Below are 22292 nucleotides of genomic sequence, written 5' to 3'. Positions count from 1 at the left end.
ACATCAATAGGCAGCACTAGTAGCGCAACAATTGAACTGAGAAACCAAAAGTAAAGTTCCTGGCGATCATAGCGATCTGACTCCCCCCTTCTGTCTGAACTTGGAATATTCCTGTTCGCAGTCTTGGGCCACTGACCCTTAACCTGGTTGTTCTGTTCTGTGTTGTGTACTATTCTAATAACTTGAAGTTTGATGGAATAACCTTTTTAACTCTCCTACATATGGGCTGACAAGAAATCAAGAAAATGAGCAATACTCTTAATATCGTTCACAAAAATTGGATGAATAGAACCAATTGTGAGAACACCCTAAATCTCATGACAAGGCAACTTTAAAGACTGTAAGATCTGCTTCCTGATTCTAGTAGTTTCCTGGCCGTGTTGTAATTTTTGAGAACCGAGGCAGAATATGCTGCTTTAAAGAGAAGAGAGAATGAAGTAAGTAAACTTGAATATTACTATGAACAGAGCAAGACAGAGGTATTACTTAAATATACATTTGTACATATTATTGATTGATATTGTGGAACCCTGCTCACATTTCCCCGATTTAATGAAAGGTTACTCAATATTACCTGACGTGGAAAGTGAACCACTACTGAATGGAACATTTTTAACTTGACATGTAAGTCAATCAGAAGTCAAAATCAGAGCTTTACATATGTGTTATTTGTTCATCACCCCATGGCCCCGCATTGCGGACAAAGTTTCACTGGCTGCGACCTAGCATTTGAACGGTTTGGGCTATTAACTATATGACCCCATTCCTGAAAGCTAAGACTGGTTTGTTTCCGTTAAATATGATACGATTCAAGTGTTTGTCAGTAGTTGAGTTCCATTTCAGGGTGAGTAGTACTGCTTCTTAAAGTGAGAGCTGGTTTTATACAGTGAACATACAGTATCTTGAGACAATATCTAAGATGCAACAGAATATACAGATTTTGTTAGAGAATAGAGAATAATGTGTCTGTTCACTATAGTAGGCCTACATGCCTCTTACCACAGTTTGTCTTTTTGCAAACACGTAAAATTCCCCATCTTACTCTTTGTTCCTTAAACTGTTAACCATTACTCATTCGAGGGTTTTTCTTTATTTTTACTATTTTCTACATTGTAGAATAATAGTGAAAACATAAAAACTATGACAAGTCTCTGAATGTCCTTCAGTTGCCCAGACAGAGCCCGGATTTGAACTCGATAGAACATCTCTGGAGAGACCTAAAAATAGCTGTGCAGCGATGCTCACCATCCAACCTGACAGAACTTGAGAGAATCTGCATCAGATAAACTCCCCACATACAGGTGTGCCAAGCTTGTAGCGTCATACCCAAGAAGACTCGTGGCTGTAATCTCTGCCAAAGATGCTTCAACAAAGTACTGAGTAAAGTGTATGAATACTTATGTAAAGTTGATATTGAATTTTATTTTTTTTACATTTGCAAAAATGTTTTTAATTTATCGGGTATTGTGTGTAGATTGATGAAAATTTCTTTTTTTTGGTCCATTTTAGAATAAGGCTGTAACGTAACAAAATGTGGAAAAAGTCAAGGGGTCTGAATACTTTCCAAATGCACTGTACCCAGAGGATGACAGAAACTAGCTGTCCTCCGGCTACACCATGGTGCTACCTCAGAGAGTACGGTTGAGGCTACTGTAAACCTTCATTGCAAAACAGTGTGTTTTAATCAATTATTTGGCGGCGTAAATGTATACTTAGTGTTTTTTAATAACCATGTAAGTCTCTCTTGGGACAAGGGGACTTTTATCAATATATTCAGCTATATAAACTACCGGTAAAAAGTTTTAGAACACCTACTCATTCAAGGGTTTTTCTTTATTTTTACTATTTTCTACATTGGAGAATAATAATAATAATAACACATATGGAATCATGTAGTAACCAAAAAAGTGTTAAACAAATCAATAGCTACCCTTTGCCTTGATGACAGCTTTGCACACTCTTGGCATTCTCTCAACCAGCTTCATGAGGTAGTCACCTGGAATGCATTTAAATTAACAGGTGTGCCTTAAGTTAATTTGTGGAAACTCTTTCCTTCTTAATGCGTTTGAGCCAATCACTTGTGTTGTGACAAGGTAGGGGGGTATACAGAAGATAGCCCTATTTTGGTAAAAGACCAAGTCCATATTATGGTAAGAACAGCTCAAAAAAGCAAAAAGAAACGACAGTCCATCATTACTTTTAAGACATGAAGGTCAGTCAATACGGAACATTTAAAGAACTTTGAACATTTCTGCAAGTGCAATCGCAAAACCCATCAAGCGCTATGATGAAACTGGCTCTCATGAGGACTGCAACAGGAATGGAAGACCCAGACTTACCTCTGCTGCAAAGGATAAGTTCATTAGAGTTACCAGCCTCAAATTGCAGCCCAAATAAATGCTTCACAGAGTTCAAGTAACAGACACATCTCAACATCAACTGTTCAGAGGAGACTGTGTGAATCAGGCTTTCATGGTCGAATTGCTGCAAAGAAACCACCACTAATGGACACCAACAAGAAGAAGAGACTTGCTTGGGCCAAGAAACACAAGCAATGGACATTAGACTGGTGGAAATGTGTCTTTTGGTCTGGAGTCCAAATTGGAGATTTTTGGTTCCTACCGGCGTGTCTTTGTGAGACACGGTGTGGGTTAACGGATGATCTCCGCATGTGTATTTTCCACTGTAAAGCATGGAAGAGGAGGTGTTATGGTGTGGGTGTGCTTTGCTGGTGACACTGTCTGTGATTTATTTAGAATTCAAGGCACACTTAACCAGCATGGATACCGCAGCATTCTGCAGCGATACACCATCCCATCTAGTTTACCCTTAGTGGGACTATCATTTTTTTTTCAACAGGACAATGACTCAACACACCTCCAGGCTGTGTAAGGGCTATTTTGCCAAGAAGGAGAGTGATGGACTGCTGCATCAGATGACCTGGCCTCCACAATCCCCCGACCTCAACCAAGTTGAGATGGTTTGGGATGAGTCGGACCGCAGAGTGAAGGAAAAGCAGCCAACAAGTGCTCAGCATATGTGGGAACTCCTTCAAGACGGTTGGGAAAGTATTCCAGGTGAAGCTGGTTGAGAGAATACCAAGCGTATGCAAAGCTGTCATCAAGGCAAAGGGTGGCTACTTTGAAGAATCTAAAATAAACAAATGTTCTAACACTTTTTTGGTTACTACATGATTCCATATGTGTTATTTCATAGTTTTGATGTCTTCACTATTATTCTAAAATGTAGAAAATAGTCAAAATAAAGAAAAACCCTTGAATGAGTAGGTGTCCAAACTTTTGACCGGTAGTGTATATATAGCCAAATATTTTGATAAAAGTCCCCTTGTCCGAGAGAGATTTACGTGGTTATTATAACACTTTAAGTATATATTCACGTCCTCAAATAATTGATTAAAACACACTGTTTTGCAATGAAGGTTTGCAGTAGCCTCAACAGCATTCTCTGAGGTAGCACCATGGTGTAGCCGGAGGACAGCTAGTTTCTGTCATCCTCTGGGTACTGTGCATTCCCAGAGGATTGATGAATAAATCTTCATCAATCTACACACAATACCCAATTTAAATAAAAAACACTTTTGCAAATGTAAAACAAAAAGTATTCAGACACTTTACTTTGAAGCATCTTTGGCAGAGATTACAGCCTTGAGTCTTCTTGGGTATGACGCTACAAGCTTGGCACACCTGTATGTGGGGAGTTTCTCTGATGCATCTCTGCAGATCCTCTCAAGCTCTGTCAGGTTCGCTGCACAGCTATTTTCAGGTCTCTCCAGAGATGTTAGATCGGGTTCAAATCCGGGCTCTGGCTGGGCAACTCAAGGACATTCATAGGCTTGTCCCGAAGCCACTCCTGCGTTGTCTTGGCTGTGTGTCGTTGTCCAGGTGGAATGTGACACTTTGCTCTGGAGCAGGTTTTCATCAAGGATCTCTCTGTACTTTGCTCCGTTCATCTTTCCCTCAACCCTGACTAGTCTCCCAGTCCCTGCCGCTGAAAAACATTCCCACAGCATGATGCTGCCACCACCATGCTTCACAATAGGAATGGTGCCAGGTTTCCTCCAGACGTGACGCTTGGCATTCAGGCCAATGAGTTCAATCTTGGTATCATCAGACCAGAGAATCTTGTTTCTCATGGTCTGAGAGTCCTTTAGGTGTTTTTTGGCAAACTCCAAGTGGACTGTCATGTGCCTTTTACTGAAGAGTGGCTTCCGTCTGGCCATTCTACCATAAAGGCCTGATAGGTGGAGTGCTGCAGAGATGGGAGAATCTTCCAGAAGGACAACCATCTCCACAGAGGAACTCTAGAGCTCTGTCATAGTGACCATTGGGTTCTTGGTCACCTCCCTGACCAAGCCTTTCTCCCCCGATTGCTCAGTTTGGCCGGGTGGCCAGCTCTAGGAAGAGTTTTGGTGGTTCCAAACTTCTTCCATTTAAGAATGATGGAGGCCACCGTGTTCTTGGACCTTCAATGCTAAATAATTTTTTTGGTACCCTTCCCCAGATCTGTGCCTTGTCACAATCCTGTCTCAGAGCTCTACGGACAATTCCTTTGACCTAATGGCTTGGTTTTTGCTCTGACATGCACTGTCAACTGTGGGAGCTTATATAGACAGGTGTGTGCCTTTCCAAAGCATGTCCAATCAATTGAATTTACCACATGTGGACTCCGAGTTGTAGAAACATCTCAAGGATGATCATTGGAAACAGGATGCACCTGAGCTCAATTTTGAGTCTCATAGCAAAGGGTCTGAATACTTATGTAAATATATATTACAAAATAATAATATTTGCTAACATTTCTAAAAACCTGTTTATGCTTTGTCATTATGGGGTATTGTGTGTAGATTGAGGATTTTGTTTTATGTAATCAATTTTAGAATAAGGCTGTAACGTAACAAAATGTGGAAAAAGTGAAGGGGTCTGAATACTTTCCGAATGCACTGACTTCATTGTACATTGACTTCAATACGAAACCTAGGAGGCTCATTGTTTTCACCCCCTTCCATAGACTTACACATTAAGTTTGACAACTTCTGGAGGACATTCTCCAACCTATCAGAGCTCTTTGTGCATGAACTGACATGTTGTCCACCCAATCAAAGGATCATTGAAAGAATCTAGTACTGAAAGCATAAGCTACAGCTAGATAGCACTGCAGTGCATAAAATATGGTGAGTAGTTGACAGAGAGAGAGAAAGACACTAGTTGAACAGTTTTGAACAAATTCATTTATTCAAAAATGAGGGAGAAGCAAGAGAGAGAACGAGAGAGAGAGCTAGCTATTATTATTTATTTTTTATTAACTTTCTTAGCTAGGGAATGCAGCTAGCTAGTTTAGCATAGTCAAACACCCTGCTCAAGCGGAGATGCTGTTAGCTATCTGGCTATGGCTATCCAACACTAACTCTTCCAAGTCAAGGTAAGTTTTTGGTTTTATAAAATGTAACTGCTAAACTGCTTGCTGTACACTGTACTGCGTGATTGTAGCTGGTTTACTAACGTGTTAGTTCTAGTAGCTATTTTGACTATGACGCTAGTTAATATGGTGACAACGATATAGGCTGTGTGTCGCAGTTAGCAGTTATGTTATGAAGGTTTGGCATTTTTCTCTCGACCTGTGCACCTACATTGTAAACTTTCATTCGTAGTTTGTAGCAACCTCATGATGGGTATAGGGAAAATGAGTATCATGTAGTAGCTAGCCTAAACCTATTAATGTTACATTGAGCTGGGTGAATGGAATATACAGTAAATTATAGTCATCCAATATGCTGTAATAGAAATAAGGCCATGATCAAACAAACAAAAAATTCCTCCCCAATCTTAAATGGCACCAACCGCCACTGCTGCATATTTAATTTTGCTTGTTCAAGTTGTCTATCCATCCCCATTTTTAAATAGCGCCCCTCATCCAATTGCCAAAGACATGCTCCTCCAAACTATTCAGTCCTCCAATAATGCCATATCAACGGCAGATTGACACAATTGACAGGGGCCTAGTATTTTGTGTTTTGTGTGAACGTTATGTACACATTTGACTTGTTCTGTTGTTTTAATAGTGTCAAGTGATCTAAAATGGACGCCTCATCACCTGCTCCACCCACACCTGTCCCAGAGCGGTTGCTAGCTATTCTTCAACAACTGTCCAGTGAGGAGTTGAAGTCATTTCAGTGGTACCTGAAGCAGCGTGTTTCGGGTGGCTCATCTCCCATCCCAGTTAGCAGGCTGGAAAATGCTAAAAGAGAGGACACAGTGGATCAGATGGTACATACCTATAGGGAAGCTGGTGCTCTGGAGATGACGCACCATATTCTGCGGAAGATTAAACGGAATGATCTAGCTGGTAAGTTAAAGACAGACTGTAAAAATAGCTCAGGATTCATACTGTATGCTGGGTGTAATCATTCTAAAATGCACATTTGATTGAAACCAGACGTGTTTGCCGACTAGGAGGGAAAGAGTTGTTTAAGGAGGGAATATATTTTCGTTAAACTACCCCTTTTTTTTGGAGGACCACTTTAATCATACATTATTTAGTCCCTCCAAAATAAAACAAACGCAGACTCATTGGCTGATCAATACGTCAATTTATATACATTTTTGTTTTATCTAGTTCCAATGTCAGGGACAGAACACCAAGCCACAGCAGGAGTATCAGCCATACCAACCAGGCCCAACCTGAACACAGGCACCGTACCAGTTCAGGATGTTCAGGATGCTTCTGCAAATCTCTCCAACCACACTGAGCCTGGAGACCATGTTAAGAAACATACACTCACCTCTGTTAACTCTACAGATGATGGTAAATAACATAACATCTCACACTTTGGAGAGAGGCATTCAATACAACTATATGTCTTCTCATTTAAAAAAATATATATACTTTTTTGTATTCCCAGAATGTAGCATTAAAGGGCATTAATAGCATTAATATTAGATAGTTCCTCACCCTGAAAGCAGTCTATGGGATAGGATTTTTTTTTAGATTTATGGTTCAGTTTTCTTTAAACAGCCACTACAAACTTCAGCTAACTTTCGCCACTGCTACGAAAATATTTATGGGAGTGATAGGGGTATGCAGTGCCTGTTAATAATTTCATGGCCAAATCACTTCCATTGATGTATAACTAGCGGTGGCTAAAGTTAGCTGACGTTTGTAGTGGCTGTTATAGAAAACCAAACCATGGATTACAGTTTATTTTGGCCCCACACATCTCAAGTTTGTATTCTGTCCTTAATAATAAATCAGTCCCTCCAGGATTTCGCTGTGTTTTTTTTTAATATACATTTGCGGGCGAAAATTATTTACTCTGCTGCGACAATTCTGACATTTTGCAAGGCAATTTGTAATTTTTGGTGTCCAATTTGTCATGAAAATGCACTGTCAGAGGAATGTGTTTGGAGACGTGTAGCTTGAGCAAACGATTTGAATGGAGAAACGCGTCATGGCTAATCCGATGTGAACCAGATGAACAGGCTTCAGCAAAGGAGGACGTCAGTATGATCGTATGAGATTGTCGGACTGAATAGCATCTGGTTGTGGCAGAACCGTGGGCTTGGGTATGAATGGTGACTGTGTCATGCAAGGGAATCCCGGTAGGAATCTCGACAATGGCCTAAGATCAGGGAAGCTTTGGGACGTGGAGGTTTTACTGCATGATTTGCTGGTGGACCGCAGCAGAGAAAGGAGATGGTTGGGACAGTGGGGCAGAGGAAGTTGCTGTGTTGTATGGTGGCTTGGCGGTGTTGAGGGAGGTAGGTTGTGGATGTAAGCAGCTGAAGCTGAGAGGTTCGGTTCAGGGAGAGTCGTACTGCTGGAAGCTGCTGGGGCGTCAGGGGAAGCTGCAGGGACGTGAAGTCTGTGTTGGATGACAGGTTGTAATCTGTGAAGTGAGAAACCATGTCCGGAGCTGGTTTGGGCTGAGTTGATGGTTGTGGAATGACTATACGGCAGTGGAGGTGGCAGGGAATGACATCATGGTGGACCTCAGGAGCATGGTGTCTCCCAGGTTGGTGGGCAACATGCGGGGAGGTGGATGTAGTTGTAGCGCCGGGTGGGAAGGGCAGCTGTAGTAAACCAATTGGAAAGAGGGAGAAGTAGTTTAGTGGAAGAAAATGGAGGGAGTGATCAAGATAACAAGAGAGAGAAAAACAATGGCAGGACATAATGATGGCAGAAAGCCAGTCTGAGTCTAAATAGTATGGTGGACAATATATGGTTGGTTGAAATTAGCATAATCCAACAATCTGATACAATATGTGGCTGCCCTCATGTGGGCTGTTGTAAATGTGACCCTGGACAATACTTAAAAGAATGGCATAATGAAATGTGCAAAACAGCAGAGCTTTTATCAAACATTACTCTTCATATGAAAGAAGAGAATACGGGATTGTGGAGAGAAATTCTTAGAACAGATTAGATTCTGCATCAAGATGATTTACTTGACCGACGATGGATGAATAGCTGAGACTCCGATGCGATGGTAGGCGGCACAGCCTCTCGGGTCCACCGAGGAGCAGGGCATGCGGCTTGCGTGTGCCCGGGAGATGTGCTGGTGCGTTCGGGGAAGGGCCGTGAATAGTAGAGAAATGCGCTCGGGAGAGCATGCTGGTGCTCTCTTGAAAATGAGCCACGGACGCGCCAGATGCAAAAATGTCTCTCATGCCTATGGCAAAACATGAACAATAGCATGAGATGAGCTATAAAACACCACATTTTTCTTTCTGACCTATGGCAAAAACCGTAGAATTGCAGGAAATTAGCTTTAAAACTCCAAATAAAATCTTAGCCTCATTACAAAATGTGTAGAATAACTTTATAAAACTGCACATTTTTGCTAAATATGTTGAAATGAAGGAAGTTAGCTGTTTTTCAAATAAATATCTGTTTTCCTAAAAAGAGGGTGCCCCCTGGAGGTCTGTGTCCCGGGGCCCCAAATTGGGTAGTCCAGCCCTAACAAGGAGTTCTACATTTTTTGATTGTCAAAAGGCGAGGAAATGTAAATTGTTTCATGTGTGGTCTTTCCTCCCGAACTTTAGTTACGTTACAACACACAATTCTGTAGTTTGGCTAGCCACTGGATGGCTCTGAATGCACTGTCAGCATTCAGTCAAAGCTGTTAACCACTTCTGGACCTAACTAGTGCTCTACAAATCTTATTCTGATGTTGACAGCAGTTGAGAGTTATATTCATATACAACTAACTTAGCTGGCTAACATACATTGAGAGAATAAGTTATATTAACTTGCTAGCTACCATTAGCAACATTTTCAATTGTGGCCAGTGAGCTAGCTAACCAGCTAGCAAACAATGCAACAAAAGTATAATTTCAGAATAAATAAAAAATTCTTCAACAAGCGCTGCATTTCAGGAATCACAGTCTCAAGTACCCTTTGTGCACTGTTCAATTATTAAGCCACTTAAACAATAACTTTAAAAAAATAAAAACATCTCTTTGGCTTCGCAAAATCATGGAGGGACTGATAATTGAGTCGCTAAATACAATCAAACCTTGATTATACCTAATCTTAAACTGTAATTGTATATCCATTGTCAGGTCCTTCATATGAAGATGTTGAGAAGTACCGACGTAAATTCCAATACAAACTGAAGGAAAAGATTCAGCATGTATTTGAGGGGGTGCCAAAACAGGGAAAGAAAACACTTCTCAATAAGATCTACACAGAACTCTACATCACAGAGGGTGGAAGTGAAGAGGTCAATAATGAACACGAGGTAAGACAGATTGAGATCGCATCCATCACACCAGCATCAACAGAAGAAAAGTTGATCGAATGCAATAACATCTTTAAATTTGTAACTGGACAAGACAAACCTACCAGAACTGTGCTGACGAAGGGAGTCGCTGGCATTGGAAAAACATTCTCTGTACTTAAGTTCATTTTGGACTGGGCTGATGGAAAAGAAAATCAAGATATCCAGTTCATATTTTCACTGCCTTTTCGAGAGCTAAATTTGGTGAGGAATAAATTGCTGAGTTTAGTGGATCTTGTTTATGAATGCATCAGAGAGGCAAAAGTGATTAAGAAGGAATTTCTCTATCAGATTTTCACAAAATTACAAGACTCAGGAAACCCAAACTACAATGAGAGCAAGTACAAAGTTCTATTTGTCCTTGATGGTCTAGATGAGTGTCGATTGCCTCTAGACTACAAGAAAAATGATAGCTGGGATAAAGCTACAGAGCCAACCTTAGTGGATGTACTTCTGAAATCCCTCATCAATGGGAATCTGCTTCCCTCTGCTCGCCTCTGGATAACCTCTAGACCTGCAGCATCCAATCAGATTCCTTCTGGGTGTGTTGACCAAGTGACAGAAGTACGAGGGTTCAATGACCCACAGAAGGAGGAGTACTTCAGGAAGAGATTCAGTGATGAGAATCTGGCAAACAGAATCATCTCACACATTAAGACATCAAGGAGTCTCCACATCATGTGCCACATACCAGTCTTCTGTTGGATCTCAGCTACAGTTCTGGAGCGCATATTGAGTACAGATACGAATGGAGAAATACCAAAGACTCTGACTCAATTATTCCTTGGTTTACTGGTGTTTCATGCTAAACAGATGAACGAGAAATATAATGAGAAAGGTGAGGGAGATCCACACTGGGATAAAGAGAGCATTATGGCACTGGGAAAACTGGCTTTTCAACAGCTAAAAAATGGCAACCTAATTTTCTATGAGTCAGATCTGCAAGAGTGTGACATTAATGCCAGAGAAGCTTCGGTTCGCTTGGGAGTGTTCACACAGCTCTTCAGAGAGGATTATGGGCCGTTCCAGGAGAAGGTGTACAGCTTCGTGCATCTGAGCATCCAGGAGTTTCTGGCTGCGTTGTATGTCTTTTTATCATTCAACAACAGCAATGTAAACCTAATGAACAAAGACCATTCCGCCATCAGAAAAATTCTTAGGAAGTTTACATTAAAACCTGCCTTCACCTTTCACAAGAGTGCTGTGGATAAAGCCTTACGGGGTAAGAATGGACACCTGGACCTGTTCCTCCGCTTCCTTCTGGGCCTCTCACTAGAGTCCAATCAGTCTCACTTACACGGCCTACTGACACCGACAAGGAGCACGAGAAGCAGCTCTCAGTGCCATGAGCAAACAGTCAAGTACATAAAGAGGAAGATCAGAAAGAATCACTCTCCAGAGAAGTGCATCAATCTGTTCCACTGTCTAAATGAACTAAATGACCATTCACTGGTGAAGGAGATCCAAAACTACCTGAGCTCAGGAAATGTCTCCAGAGAAGAACTCTCACCTGCACAGTGGTCAGCTCTGGTCTTTGTGTTGTTGACTTCAGAAGAGGAGCTGGTTGTCTTTGATCTGAAGAAATACTCCAGATCAGAAAAGGGGCTTCTGAGACTGTTGCCAGTCGTCAAAGCCTCCAGAACATCTCTGTGAGTTGAAAACATACCATATTATAAATGGTCAGTCAAAATTCAATTATATTATACATGTGAAGAGTTTATTTCCAAAATGCTATATCCACCAATTTCACATGCGTTTTTTCATAAGAAATTATTGCTTATGGGTACCTTAATGTGTGTGTAAAATATTACTGTTCTCAAATTTGTCATTCATAGATTTTTTTTAATATACCCATTGTTTAGATGGAATGGAATGTTCGCATCCTGTATGTTTGACTGTATAGTCAATCATACAGGATACGAACATTCCATTCCATGTGGTTGTCTCACCTAGCTGTCTTAAGATGAATGGACTTATTGCAAGTCACTCTGAATAAGAGCATCTGCTAAATGACAAAAATGTCAAATTTAAATGTTTTACAGATTTTATATTACTGTATTGATTTTTTTTATAACTCACACCACCGTTCAAAAGTTTGGGGTCACTTAGAAATGTCCTTGTTTTTTAAAGAAAACAAGTCCATTAAATGTCCATTAAAATGACATCAAATTGATCAGAAATACAGTGTAGACGTTGTAAATGACTATTGTAGCTGGAAAAGGCAGATTTCTTTTTAAATGGAATATCTACATAGGCGTAGAGGCCCATTATCAGCAACCATAACTCCTGTGCTCCAATGGCACGTTGTGTTAGCTAATCCAAGTTTATTATTTTAAAAGGCTAATTGATCATTAGAAAACCCTTTTTCAATTATGTTAGCACAGCTGAAAACTGTTTTGTTTTGATTAAAGAAGCAATAAAACTGGCCTTCTTTAGACTAGTTGAGAATCTGGAGCATCAGCATTTGTGGGTTCAATTACAGGCTCAAAATGGCCAGAAACAAATAACTTTCTTCTGAAACGTGTCAGTCTATTCGTGTTCTGAGTAATGAAGGCTATTACATGCGAGAAATTGCCAAGAAACTGAAGATCTCGTACAACGCTGTGTACTACTCCCTTCGCAGAACAGCGCAAACTGGCTCTAACCAGAATAGAAGGAGTGGGAGGCCCCGGTGCACAACTGAGCAAGTACATTAGAGTGTCTAATTTGAGAAAGACACCTCACAAGCCCTCAACTGGCAGCTTCATTAAATAGTACCCGCAAAACACCAGTCTCAACGTTAACAGTGAAGAGGCGACTCCAGGATGCTGGCCTCCCACTCCTCTTTCTATTCTGGTTAGAGCCAGTTTGCGCTGTTCTGTGAAGGGAGTAGTACACAGCGTAAATCCTAGCAGATTTAGCCTGTGCACATTTATTCCAAATAAAATACAAGTATTTATATAAGTATTCACACCCCTAAGTCAATAGTTTGTATAAGCACCTTTGGCAGCAATTACAGCTTGTGAGTCATTCTTGGTAAGAATTTTCCACACCTGGATTGTGCAACATTTGCCAATTATTCTTTTCAAAATTCTTCAAGCTCTTTCCATAGATTTAAGTAGATTTAAGTAAAAAAAATAAAAACATTTAAATACTCAGCCACTCAGGAACACTCATGGTCTTCTTGATAAGCAACCCCTGTGTAGATTTGGCCTTGTGTTTTAGGTTATTGTACTGTTGAAAGGTGAATTGATCTCCCAGTGTCTAGTGGAAAGCAGACAACCAGCTTTTCCTCTAAGATTTAGCCTGTGCTTAGCTCCATTCCGTTTATTTATTATTCTGCAAAACTTCCCTGTCCGCAAAACCCATACCATAATGCTGCCACCACTAAGCTTGAAAATATGGAGAATGGAATATTTTTATTCTGTACAGGCTTCCTTCTTCTCACTGTCAATTAGGTTAGTATTGTGGAGTAACTACAATGTTGTTGATCCACCCTCAGTTTTCTCCTATCACAACCATTAAGCTCTGTAACTGTTTTAAAGTCACCTTTGGCCTCATGGTGAAATCCCTGAGCGGTTTCCTTCCTCTCCGGCAACTGAGTTAGGAAGAACGCCTCTATCTTTGTAGTGACTGGGTGTATTGATACACCATCCAAAGTGTAATGAATAACTTCACCATGCTCAAAGGGATATTCAATGTCTGCTTCCCCCCCCAATGTTTTCTTTTTACCCATCGACCAATAGGTGCCCTTTTTTTCAAGGCATTGGTAAACCTCCCTGGTCGTCGTGGTTGAATCCGTTTGAAATTCAGTGCTCGACTGAGGGACCTTACAGATAATTGTATGTGTGGGGTACAGAGATGAGGTAGTCATTCAAAAATAATGCTAAACAATATTATTGCAAACAGTGAGTCCATGCAACTTATGTGACTTGTTAAGCAATTTTTTACTCCTGAACTTATTTAGGCTTGCCATAACAAAGGGGTTGAATAGTTATTGACTCAAGACATTTCAGCTTTTCATTTATTAAGTTGTAAAACTTTCTAAAAACATAATTCCACTTCGACATCATGGGGTATTGTGTGTTTAGGCCAGTGACCAAAGAAATCTAAATGTAATCCATTTTAAATTCAGGCTGTAACACAAATGTGGAAAAAGTCAAGGGGTGTGAATACTTTCTGAAGCCACGGTAGCATTTTGCAAAAAAACATGATTTGCCTATCTGATAGAGTTTAAACAAATACATGTCTGTCATTGAACAACACCATGCCATGATTAGATAGTGAAAAAAAACACACCACTCTTTCATCATTTCTTTAAACAATAACATCTCATCTAAAAATCAAATGGATATATAGCATTTTGGAATTAAACTTTCCAATGCTAATTTTTTCCCCAATGTTATCAAAATATAAGCTACTTGTTCACTAGATTTGTGTAACTGTGATAAATTAGTATTTTACCTTTCATAGGCTGAATGGATGTAACCTCACAGAGAGCTGCTGTGAAGCTTTAGCCTCAGCTCTCAACTCCTCCCACCTCAGAGAGCTGGACCTGAGTGACAACAACCTGCTGACGGATTCAGGAGTCAAGCTGCTCGCTGTTGGACTGGAGAATCCGCACTGTAAACTTGAGACACTGAGGTTAGTTTTCCTGTATTAGTTCACATTTGGATAGTTCTTCAAATCCACATTTATTCCCCTTTCAACAATGTCAGACTAATGTGTTTGACCTCAGCCAAATTTAAATGTCATAGTTAGGCTACTTAACTACATAAGAGAACGTTTGATTTCAAATCTATTGTACAGTATACAATTGTATAAAAAAAAAAGAAGTACTTTCAAGATGCAATACTTATTATATGTAATAATGTTATCAATAATTATCATATTTTAAGAGATTGAGGAAGACATACAAAGCTTCCATTTCCCACTTTCACTACTAAACTATGTAAACTCATGATACACTGCAGGTTGTCATTTTGTGGAGTCACAGCGAAAGGCTGTGCTTCTTTGGCCTCAGTTCTGAAGTCAAACTCTTCAAACCTGAGAGAGCTGGACCTGAGTGACAATGACCTGCGGAATTCAGGAGCGGAACTGCTCTCGGCTGGACTGAAGAATCCACACTGTAAGCTTGAGACACTGAGGTCAGTATTCCTGCATTAGTTAACTAGTTCTAATGTTATCAACCATATGTATCGAGGACAATATCGGACTAATATGTCAGCTGAATTTAAACTTTTTCTACATTTTGTTACGTTTCAGCCTTATTCTAAAATGGATTAAATAGTCTTTTTTCCCTAATCAAATCTACACACAATACCCCATAATAACAAAGCAAAAACAGGTTTTTAGAAATGTTAGCAAATGTAGTAAAAACAAAAACGGAAATACCACATTTACATATGTATTCAGACCCTTTACTCAGTACTTTGTTGGACCACCTTTGGCAGCGATTACAGCCTCAAGTCTTCTTTGGTATGACGCTACAATCTTGACACACCTGTATTTGGGGAGTTTCTCCCATTTTTCTCTGTAGATCCTCTCAAGCTATGTCAGGTTGGATGGGGAGGGGCCGTCGCTGCACAGCTATTTTCAGGTCTCTCCAGAGATGTTTAGTCGTGTTCAAGTCTGGGATCTGGCTGGGCCACTCAAGGACATTCAGAAACTTGTCCCAAAGTCACTCCTGCGTTGTCTTGGACGTGTGCTTAAGGTTGTTGTCCTGTTGGAAGGTGAACCTTCGCCCGAGTCTGAGGTCCTGAGCGCTCTGGAGCAGGTTTTCCTCAAGGATCTCTCTGTACTTTGCTCCGTTCATCTTTCCCTCGATCCTGACTTGTCTCCCAGTGCCTGCCGCTGAAAAACATCCCCACAGCATGATGCTGCCACCACCATGTTTCACAGTAGGGATGGTGTCAGGTTTCTTCCAGATGTGACGCTTGGCATTCAGGCCAAAGAGTTCAATCTTGGTATCATCAGTCCAGATAATCTTGTTTCTCATTGTCTGAGAGTTCTTTAGGTGCCTTTTGGCAAACTCCAAGCAGGCTGTCATGTGCCTTTTATTGAGGAGTAGTTTCCGTCTGGCCACTCTACCATAAAGGCCTGATAGGTGGAGTGCTGCAGAGATGGTTGTCCTTCTGGAAGGTTCTTCCATCTCCACAGAGGAACTCTGGAGCTTTGTCAGAGGGACCATCGGGTTCTTGGTCACCTCCCTGACCAAGGCCATTCTCCCCCAATTGCTCAGTTTGGCCGAGCGGTCAGCTCTAGGAAGAGTTTTGGTGGTTCCAAACTTCTTCCATTTAAAGAATGATGGAGGCCACGGTGTTCTTGGGGACCTTTAATTCTTGGGGACCTTTTGTTACCCGTCCCCATATCTGTGCCTCGACACAGTCCTGGCTCAGAGCTCTACGAACAATTCCTTCGACCTCATGGCTTGTTTTTTGCTCTGACATGCACTGTCAACTGTAGGAGCTTATATAGACAGGTGTGTGCCTTTCCAAATCATGTCCAATCAATTGAATTTACCACATGTGGACTCCAATCAAGTTGTAGAAACATCAAGGATGCTCAATGGAAGCAGAATGCACCTGAGCTCAATTTCAAGTCTCATAGCAAAGGGTATCTGAATACTTATGTAAATATGGTATCTGTTTATTTGTAGTAAACTTGCACAAAAAAACTGTTTTCACTTTGTCATTATGGGGGATTGTGTGTAGATTGAGGAAAACTGTTTTATTTAATCAATTTTAGAATAAGGCTGTAACATAACAAAATGTGGAAAAAGGGAAGGGGTTTGAAAACTTTCCAAATGCCATGTACCTAATTGCATAAAGAACATTTTGTCATGAATTAAGATGCAATATTTATTCAATTCTAATGTATTTAATTCTATTTTTTACCATTTATTTTCTAAATACAAATGTGACATTTGTAAGTGATTGAGGAAGACATACACAGCTACCATTTTCTCCACTAGAGGATGTAAACTCATGATACACTCTGCAGGTTGTCATTCTGTGGAGTCGCAAAGAAAGGCTGTGCTTCCCTGGCCTCAGCTCTGAGGTCAAACCCCTCACACCTGAGAGAGCTGGACCTGAGCTACAATCACTCAGGAGTGAATCTGCTCTCTGCTATATTAGAGGATCCCTGCTGTAAACTGGAGAAACTCAAGTATGTTGTACCATTTTCTCATTTATTGTTAGCCAAACATCCAGTAACCAGTGTGAGAACAGACCAGTAAAGTTGTGAGAACAGATAAGTTAGTGAAGTTGTGTTTAACGTTCTTTCTTTGGCTCTGTTACATGCTTGCATTAATTTGTGTGTATTTGTGCGTGTGTGTGTGTGTGTGCGTGCATGTTATTCATTTGTTTTGTTTTTCCTACAGCATGGGAAATGGAGATTTCACAACCCAACCAGGTCAAATTAAATGTGAGTGTTGATTGCTGGGATGAATAAACTTTTATCCCATTCATGTCCATAACAGAAATGTATAATTTCCTTTTGTACACTTGTTCTCTGAGCTGATGGACACATCTGAATACATTTTTGTTAACTGGTCAAAGTGAAGTGAAATACAGCCATCTATGTTGTAGGCCTACTACATTTATTTCCTGGACACGAGATGTCTAAATTATGGAATCTTTTTTTCCCCCCTCAAAGCCATGAAAAGACATGTTCAAATGATCAGGGCCGTTTTCCGATAAAGATTTGAAATTAGTCTTACGAGTGTTTTAAACGATGCATTGTAAAAACAATTAACGTCTGAAGATGTCACACCCGTTTCCCAAAATACCATGCAGTGCACTCGCTACAAAGTGAAACTTAACTGTCATCACAGGAGCGGTCCAGTGCTGAAAATGATTCCAGAATATTGGCTAAATATCTCGCTGTATCAATCAAATGTATTTATAAAGCCCTTTTTACATCAGCCAATGTCACAAAGTGCAATACAGAAACCCAGCCTAAAACCCCAAACAGCAAGCAATGCAGATGTAGAAGCACAGTGGCTTGGAAAAACTCCCTAGAAAGGCAGGAACCTAGGAAGAAACCTAGAGAGGAACCAGGCTCTGAGGGGTGGCCAGTCCTCTTCTGACTGTGCCGGGTTGAGATTATAACAGTACATGGCCAAGATGTTCATAGATGACCAGCAAGGGTCAAATAATAATAAATCCCAGTGGTTGTAGACAGGTCAGCACCTCAGGAGTAGATGTCAGTTGGCTTTTCATAGCTGAACATTCAGAGTTAGAGACAGCAGGTGCGGTAGAGAGAGAGTCGGAAACAGCAGGTCTGGGACAAGGTAGCACATTTGGTGAACAGGTCAGGATTCCATAGCCGCAGGCAGAATCGTTGAAACTGGAGCAGCAGCACAACCAGGTGGACTGGGGACAGCAAGGAGTCATCTGGCCAGGTAGTCCTGAGGCATGGTCCCAGGGCTCAGGTCCTCCGGGAGGGGAGGGAGAGGGTGCTCTTAAATTATTTAATGGCTATTCAAAGTCATATTACTTTTTTTGCACAATACAGTTTTACGCTTTTGGAAAACCGGGCCCAGATCTAAATAACTTTTAGCTGGATCAATATCTACAAAAGGCAATAAAGAAAAAGAAAATCACTGACAATTACACATCTTATACACGGGTTAAATTGGGTGAGGCCCGGTATGATCCTGGTGTCAGAGTGAAACATTTTCCCAGTCAATAATTGCACACGTGTCAGTGTGGATGGCTGAGCTCCAGCAGATGTTTCTTTCACACCACACCCCCTTGCCCTTGATTTAGCTAGCTAGCATAATTACTTGTAAACTGGTCGAGATGGAGGTGTGCGGTTTTAACTAGTTTGTATAGCTAGCTAACAAAATATATGCACCGCCCTAGTCTTTGCAACCGCAAAAAATAAAAAATAAATTAAATAAAAAAATTCAATAATTATAATAATCTCTCCTCACATCAACCCTCAGCCCTTTGACGCGTAAGTCTGGGTATTTATATGCTGACCTCATCCCTCAACAAGCTTCTGGTTTGTCAGAGTCAATCATCCTGGCCACCTTTGATTGGCAGTGGGGTGAAGCAAACGCTCGTGCCCACAAAACAGTTTTTCGAGATTGAGGGAGGGTGTGAGAGAAATATCCTCACGAGCTCAGCCATCCACATAAAGAGATGCCCGTGCAATTATTGAACTGGGAACATTTTCACGCTGGGAGAAATTTTTACAGCATGACATCACAATCAGAACGACTGGGAACTACTTCATGCTCGGAAGATTTTTTACATGGCACCCTGTCCCGTGTAAAAAAAAAAAAAAAATCTTCCGAGCATGAAGTAGTTCCCAGTCGTTCTGATTGAAGATTTTTTACATGGCACCCTGTCCCGTGTAAAAAAAAAAAAAAAATCTTCCCAGCGTGGAATAGTTCCCAATCGTTCTGGTTGTGATGTCATGCTGTAAAATTTCTCCCAGCGTGAAAATGTCCCACAAATTCAAACTTTGATAATGGAGGTAGGATCAGTGATGTAGTGGCAAAACAATAAGTGGGTAAACGTTGATCGCTGTTCGGGTGAGTAAAGTAACGCTCCCTATACTTTCAATGTATTTTTGCGCAAAAGATGGTCATACGCTCACCGAACAAAAGGTGGGTTAACGGTGTTTATGTGCGTTTAACCTCCGCTACACCACTGGGCATGATAGATAATGACAATCATACACTGTAAAATTTTTTTACTGAGGTGGCCCAACAAAAAGATTTTGTAACTAGTTCCACAGCCTTTTTGATTTACCCAACTTTTTGTATTTTATGAAATTCATATTTTAGGTTGACCAAAACATTGTGGATAGTTGGGGAAAAGTTAAATTGATTTACTCATGAGATTGTTGGAATGTTCCACTTTGACTCCTTTGGAGTTTCAGTCATGATCCAGTTAAATGGACCAGACAGTGGGTTCATTTGGATATGCTTATATGAAGCACAGACCAGATAAAACAGAAACAATGTCACTAATGGTGAGAACTTTTTTTTTTTAAAGCTATATCTGGTTTTAATGCATAATATTTCAGCCTCTGAAATGGATGCTTTAATTGTAAACCGGTCCCTGACAAGTAATAAAATAAAGTAAAATGTAACTTGCTGAAATTCACACTAGGAAATATGTATTTTAGGCCAACACAATATTTTAAGTTGGGGGTCTCGGCAAACTTAACTCGCCATTACTGTTAGAAAGAAAATCTTCAATATTTAAGTTCAGACAACAGTTGTTTAATTCAACATTTAGCAAAAATCATTGAGTTAGTGGAGTATTCCATGTCATCTCGATATTTTAAGTCCAGCCAGCTTTGACATTTAAGTTTTGTGGATTTTTTTCTTTCTGCCCCCCCCCCCCCCCCCCCCCATTGTTGGATAATTTGATGAAATGTGATCAGTTATGTCTTCATCTCCCCATTCAGATGCACGTAATCTCACACTGGACCCAAACACTGCACACAGACGCCTCTCTCTGTCTGAGGGGAACAGAAAGGTGACATGGGTGGATGAGAAGCAGCGGTATCCTGATCACCCAGAGAGATTTGGGAACTGTGAACAGGTGCTGTGTAGAGAGGGTCTATCTGGGCCTGGGCCCTGTTACTGGGAGGCAGATTGGAATGGGGAATGGGCTGTTATAGGAATGGCATATAAAGGAATCAGCAGGACAGGAGGGCGTAAAGACTGTGTGCTTGGATACAATCGTAAGTCTTGGAGTTTGGAGTCCTCTAATCACAGTAACACCACCTGGCACAATAATAACTACACTGAGTTTCCTGTCCAATCCTCCCCTTACTACAGAGTAGGAGTGTATCTGGACTGGCAGGCCGGCATTCTGTCCTTCTGCAGAGTCTCATCTAACTTACGGACACACCTGCACACATTCCACACCAAATTCACTGAGCCCCTCTACCCAGGGTTTTATGTTGGGAGTGGTTCCTCAGTCACTCTGAGGTAAAAACTTTGCATTAGGACTGCGGCAGTCTTGTTATTATTGGTGTTTGTAAATAATGGCATTCGTAGAGTGTTTTGTGAAATTGCTGACACAACAACTCTGCTTCTGTTTGAACTAAATTACACTGAATGGAATTTTCATGGTACATATTTTGCCATGAACTTGGTATCTGTGTGACCGATTATCACAAATTCAACACGACACTGGAGGTACAGTATATTACAGACACCAGGATTGCCACCCATCTACAGAGTAAAGTCAACCGGTTACTGGTAAGACAAATACACAGACGGACTGCTACAACTCTTAAGTAGTGCTACTGGTTATACTCAGAACACTAGTGACGCACAAAAAAACTATATCTGAAAGACTCACAACCAAAGTGGAAAAAAGACCCTTGGAGATATTATTTTTCAGTATTTATTGATATTAACTGTTGTAGGAGTGTAAGTGTTGTTTATTAGTTCATTCTGACAGTTGCCGCTGTATATACTGGGATCACTGGGATTATACTATTATGTTATTTGAAGATGTCACACTTGAAATAAACTGAAAAGATGTACAGGTGTAGGATCTTAATTTGATCACTTTTGTTGCTGAGAATTTTACTGCACAGCAGGAAATGCACACTTGTAGTGAGTTTTAAAAAGGCTTCTAAAGTCTGGAATTTGACATTTCATCCACCCCTACGAAAATGTCCAATTCACCTTTCCCAATTCAGATTTCCTGTTGCTGCAGGATTCTATTCCTGCTGTAGCAAACTGTCTCAAATTAAGATTGCAACTGTCTCACCGCAGTTTATATGACTGCAACATCAGGAGTTTCATAAGCATACCTTTAGCAATTCATTACTCATGATTTTCCGATACTAAAACAACTTATATTATTCATGCCATGTTGATAATGTGAAAGGGAAACATGGTGATTTGTTTAAATTATATTTGTTTAATCCAACAACCCCAGGGCATCGGCCCACGCTAGCTCGTGAATGTATCCTGTGTGGTTCAGTTGGTAGAGCCTGGCACTTGCAATGCCAGGGTTGTGGGTGTGATTCCCACAGGGGACCGGTATGAAAAATGTGTGAACGCACTACTGTAAGTAGCTCTGGATAAGAACCTCTGCTAAATGACTAAAATGTGATATTTAACACATCGTCAACCCAATAACATATTAGCCTACAGTACAGTAGGCCTATGTCCAATAGTGAACTGAGCATGATGCAAGAGTAAAACCTATAGTTTGTGATATTGGAGTATTTGTATTACAAAATGTTTGACCATCATGTGAATTAAATGTATGTTATGACATGTTTGACTCTTATGTGAACTATATTTATATATCCAGGAGATGGTACCTGGGCCTTCATTTATCAATGTTGCGTACGAACAGAAATGTTGGTTAACCATGCGTGCGATCATTTTCTAATCAAAGTGTGGGGTTGATCCATTTGTACTTCTACTTGAGAGGTGTGCTTAAGTTTACGCACACTCTGACAATGCGTACGCACAGCACCTTGTGGTAGAAAAGTCAAACTGCTAATGAAATACCATCCACCAAAT

General features: G+C 40.6%; 1 protein-coding gene across 1 annotated transcript; it reads left to right on the top strand.

Moving 5' to 3' along the window:
* The first annotated feature begins 126 nt into the window (after positions 1–126).
* On the top strand, positions 127–22040 carry LOC106568746 (NLR family CARD domain-containing protein 3). The gene is made up of 9 exons (XM_014139359.3): positions 127–437; positions 6080–6363; positions 6634–6822; positions 9579–11445; positions 14249–14419; positions 14749–14922; positions 16778–16942; positions 17157–17200; positions 20204–22040. The coding sequence occupies exons 2-9, from the start codon at positions 6096–6098 to the stop codon at positions 20734–20736; spliced, it is 3411 nt and encodes a 1136-aa protein (XP_013994834.1). The 5' UTR covers positions 127–437; positions 6080–6095; the 3' UTR covers positions 20737–22040.
* Positions 22041–22292: the final 252 nt, after the last annotated feature.

Source organism: Salmo salar, chromosome 14 (genome assembly GCF_965601325.2).
Source record: "Salmo salar chromosome 14, fSalSal1, whole genome shotgun sequence".
In the NCBI taxonomy this organism is placed as follows: domain Eukaryota; kingdom Metazoa; phylum Chordata; class Actinopteri; order Salmoniformes; family Salmonidae; genus Salmo; species Salmo salar.
The sequence above is the reverse complement of the archived record's forward strand: the minus strand, read 5'-3'. Positions and strand labels throughout refer to the sequence as shown.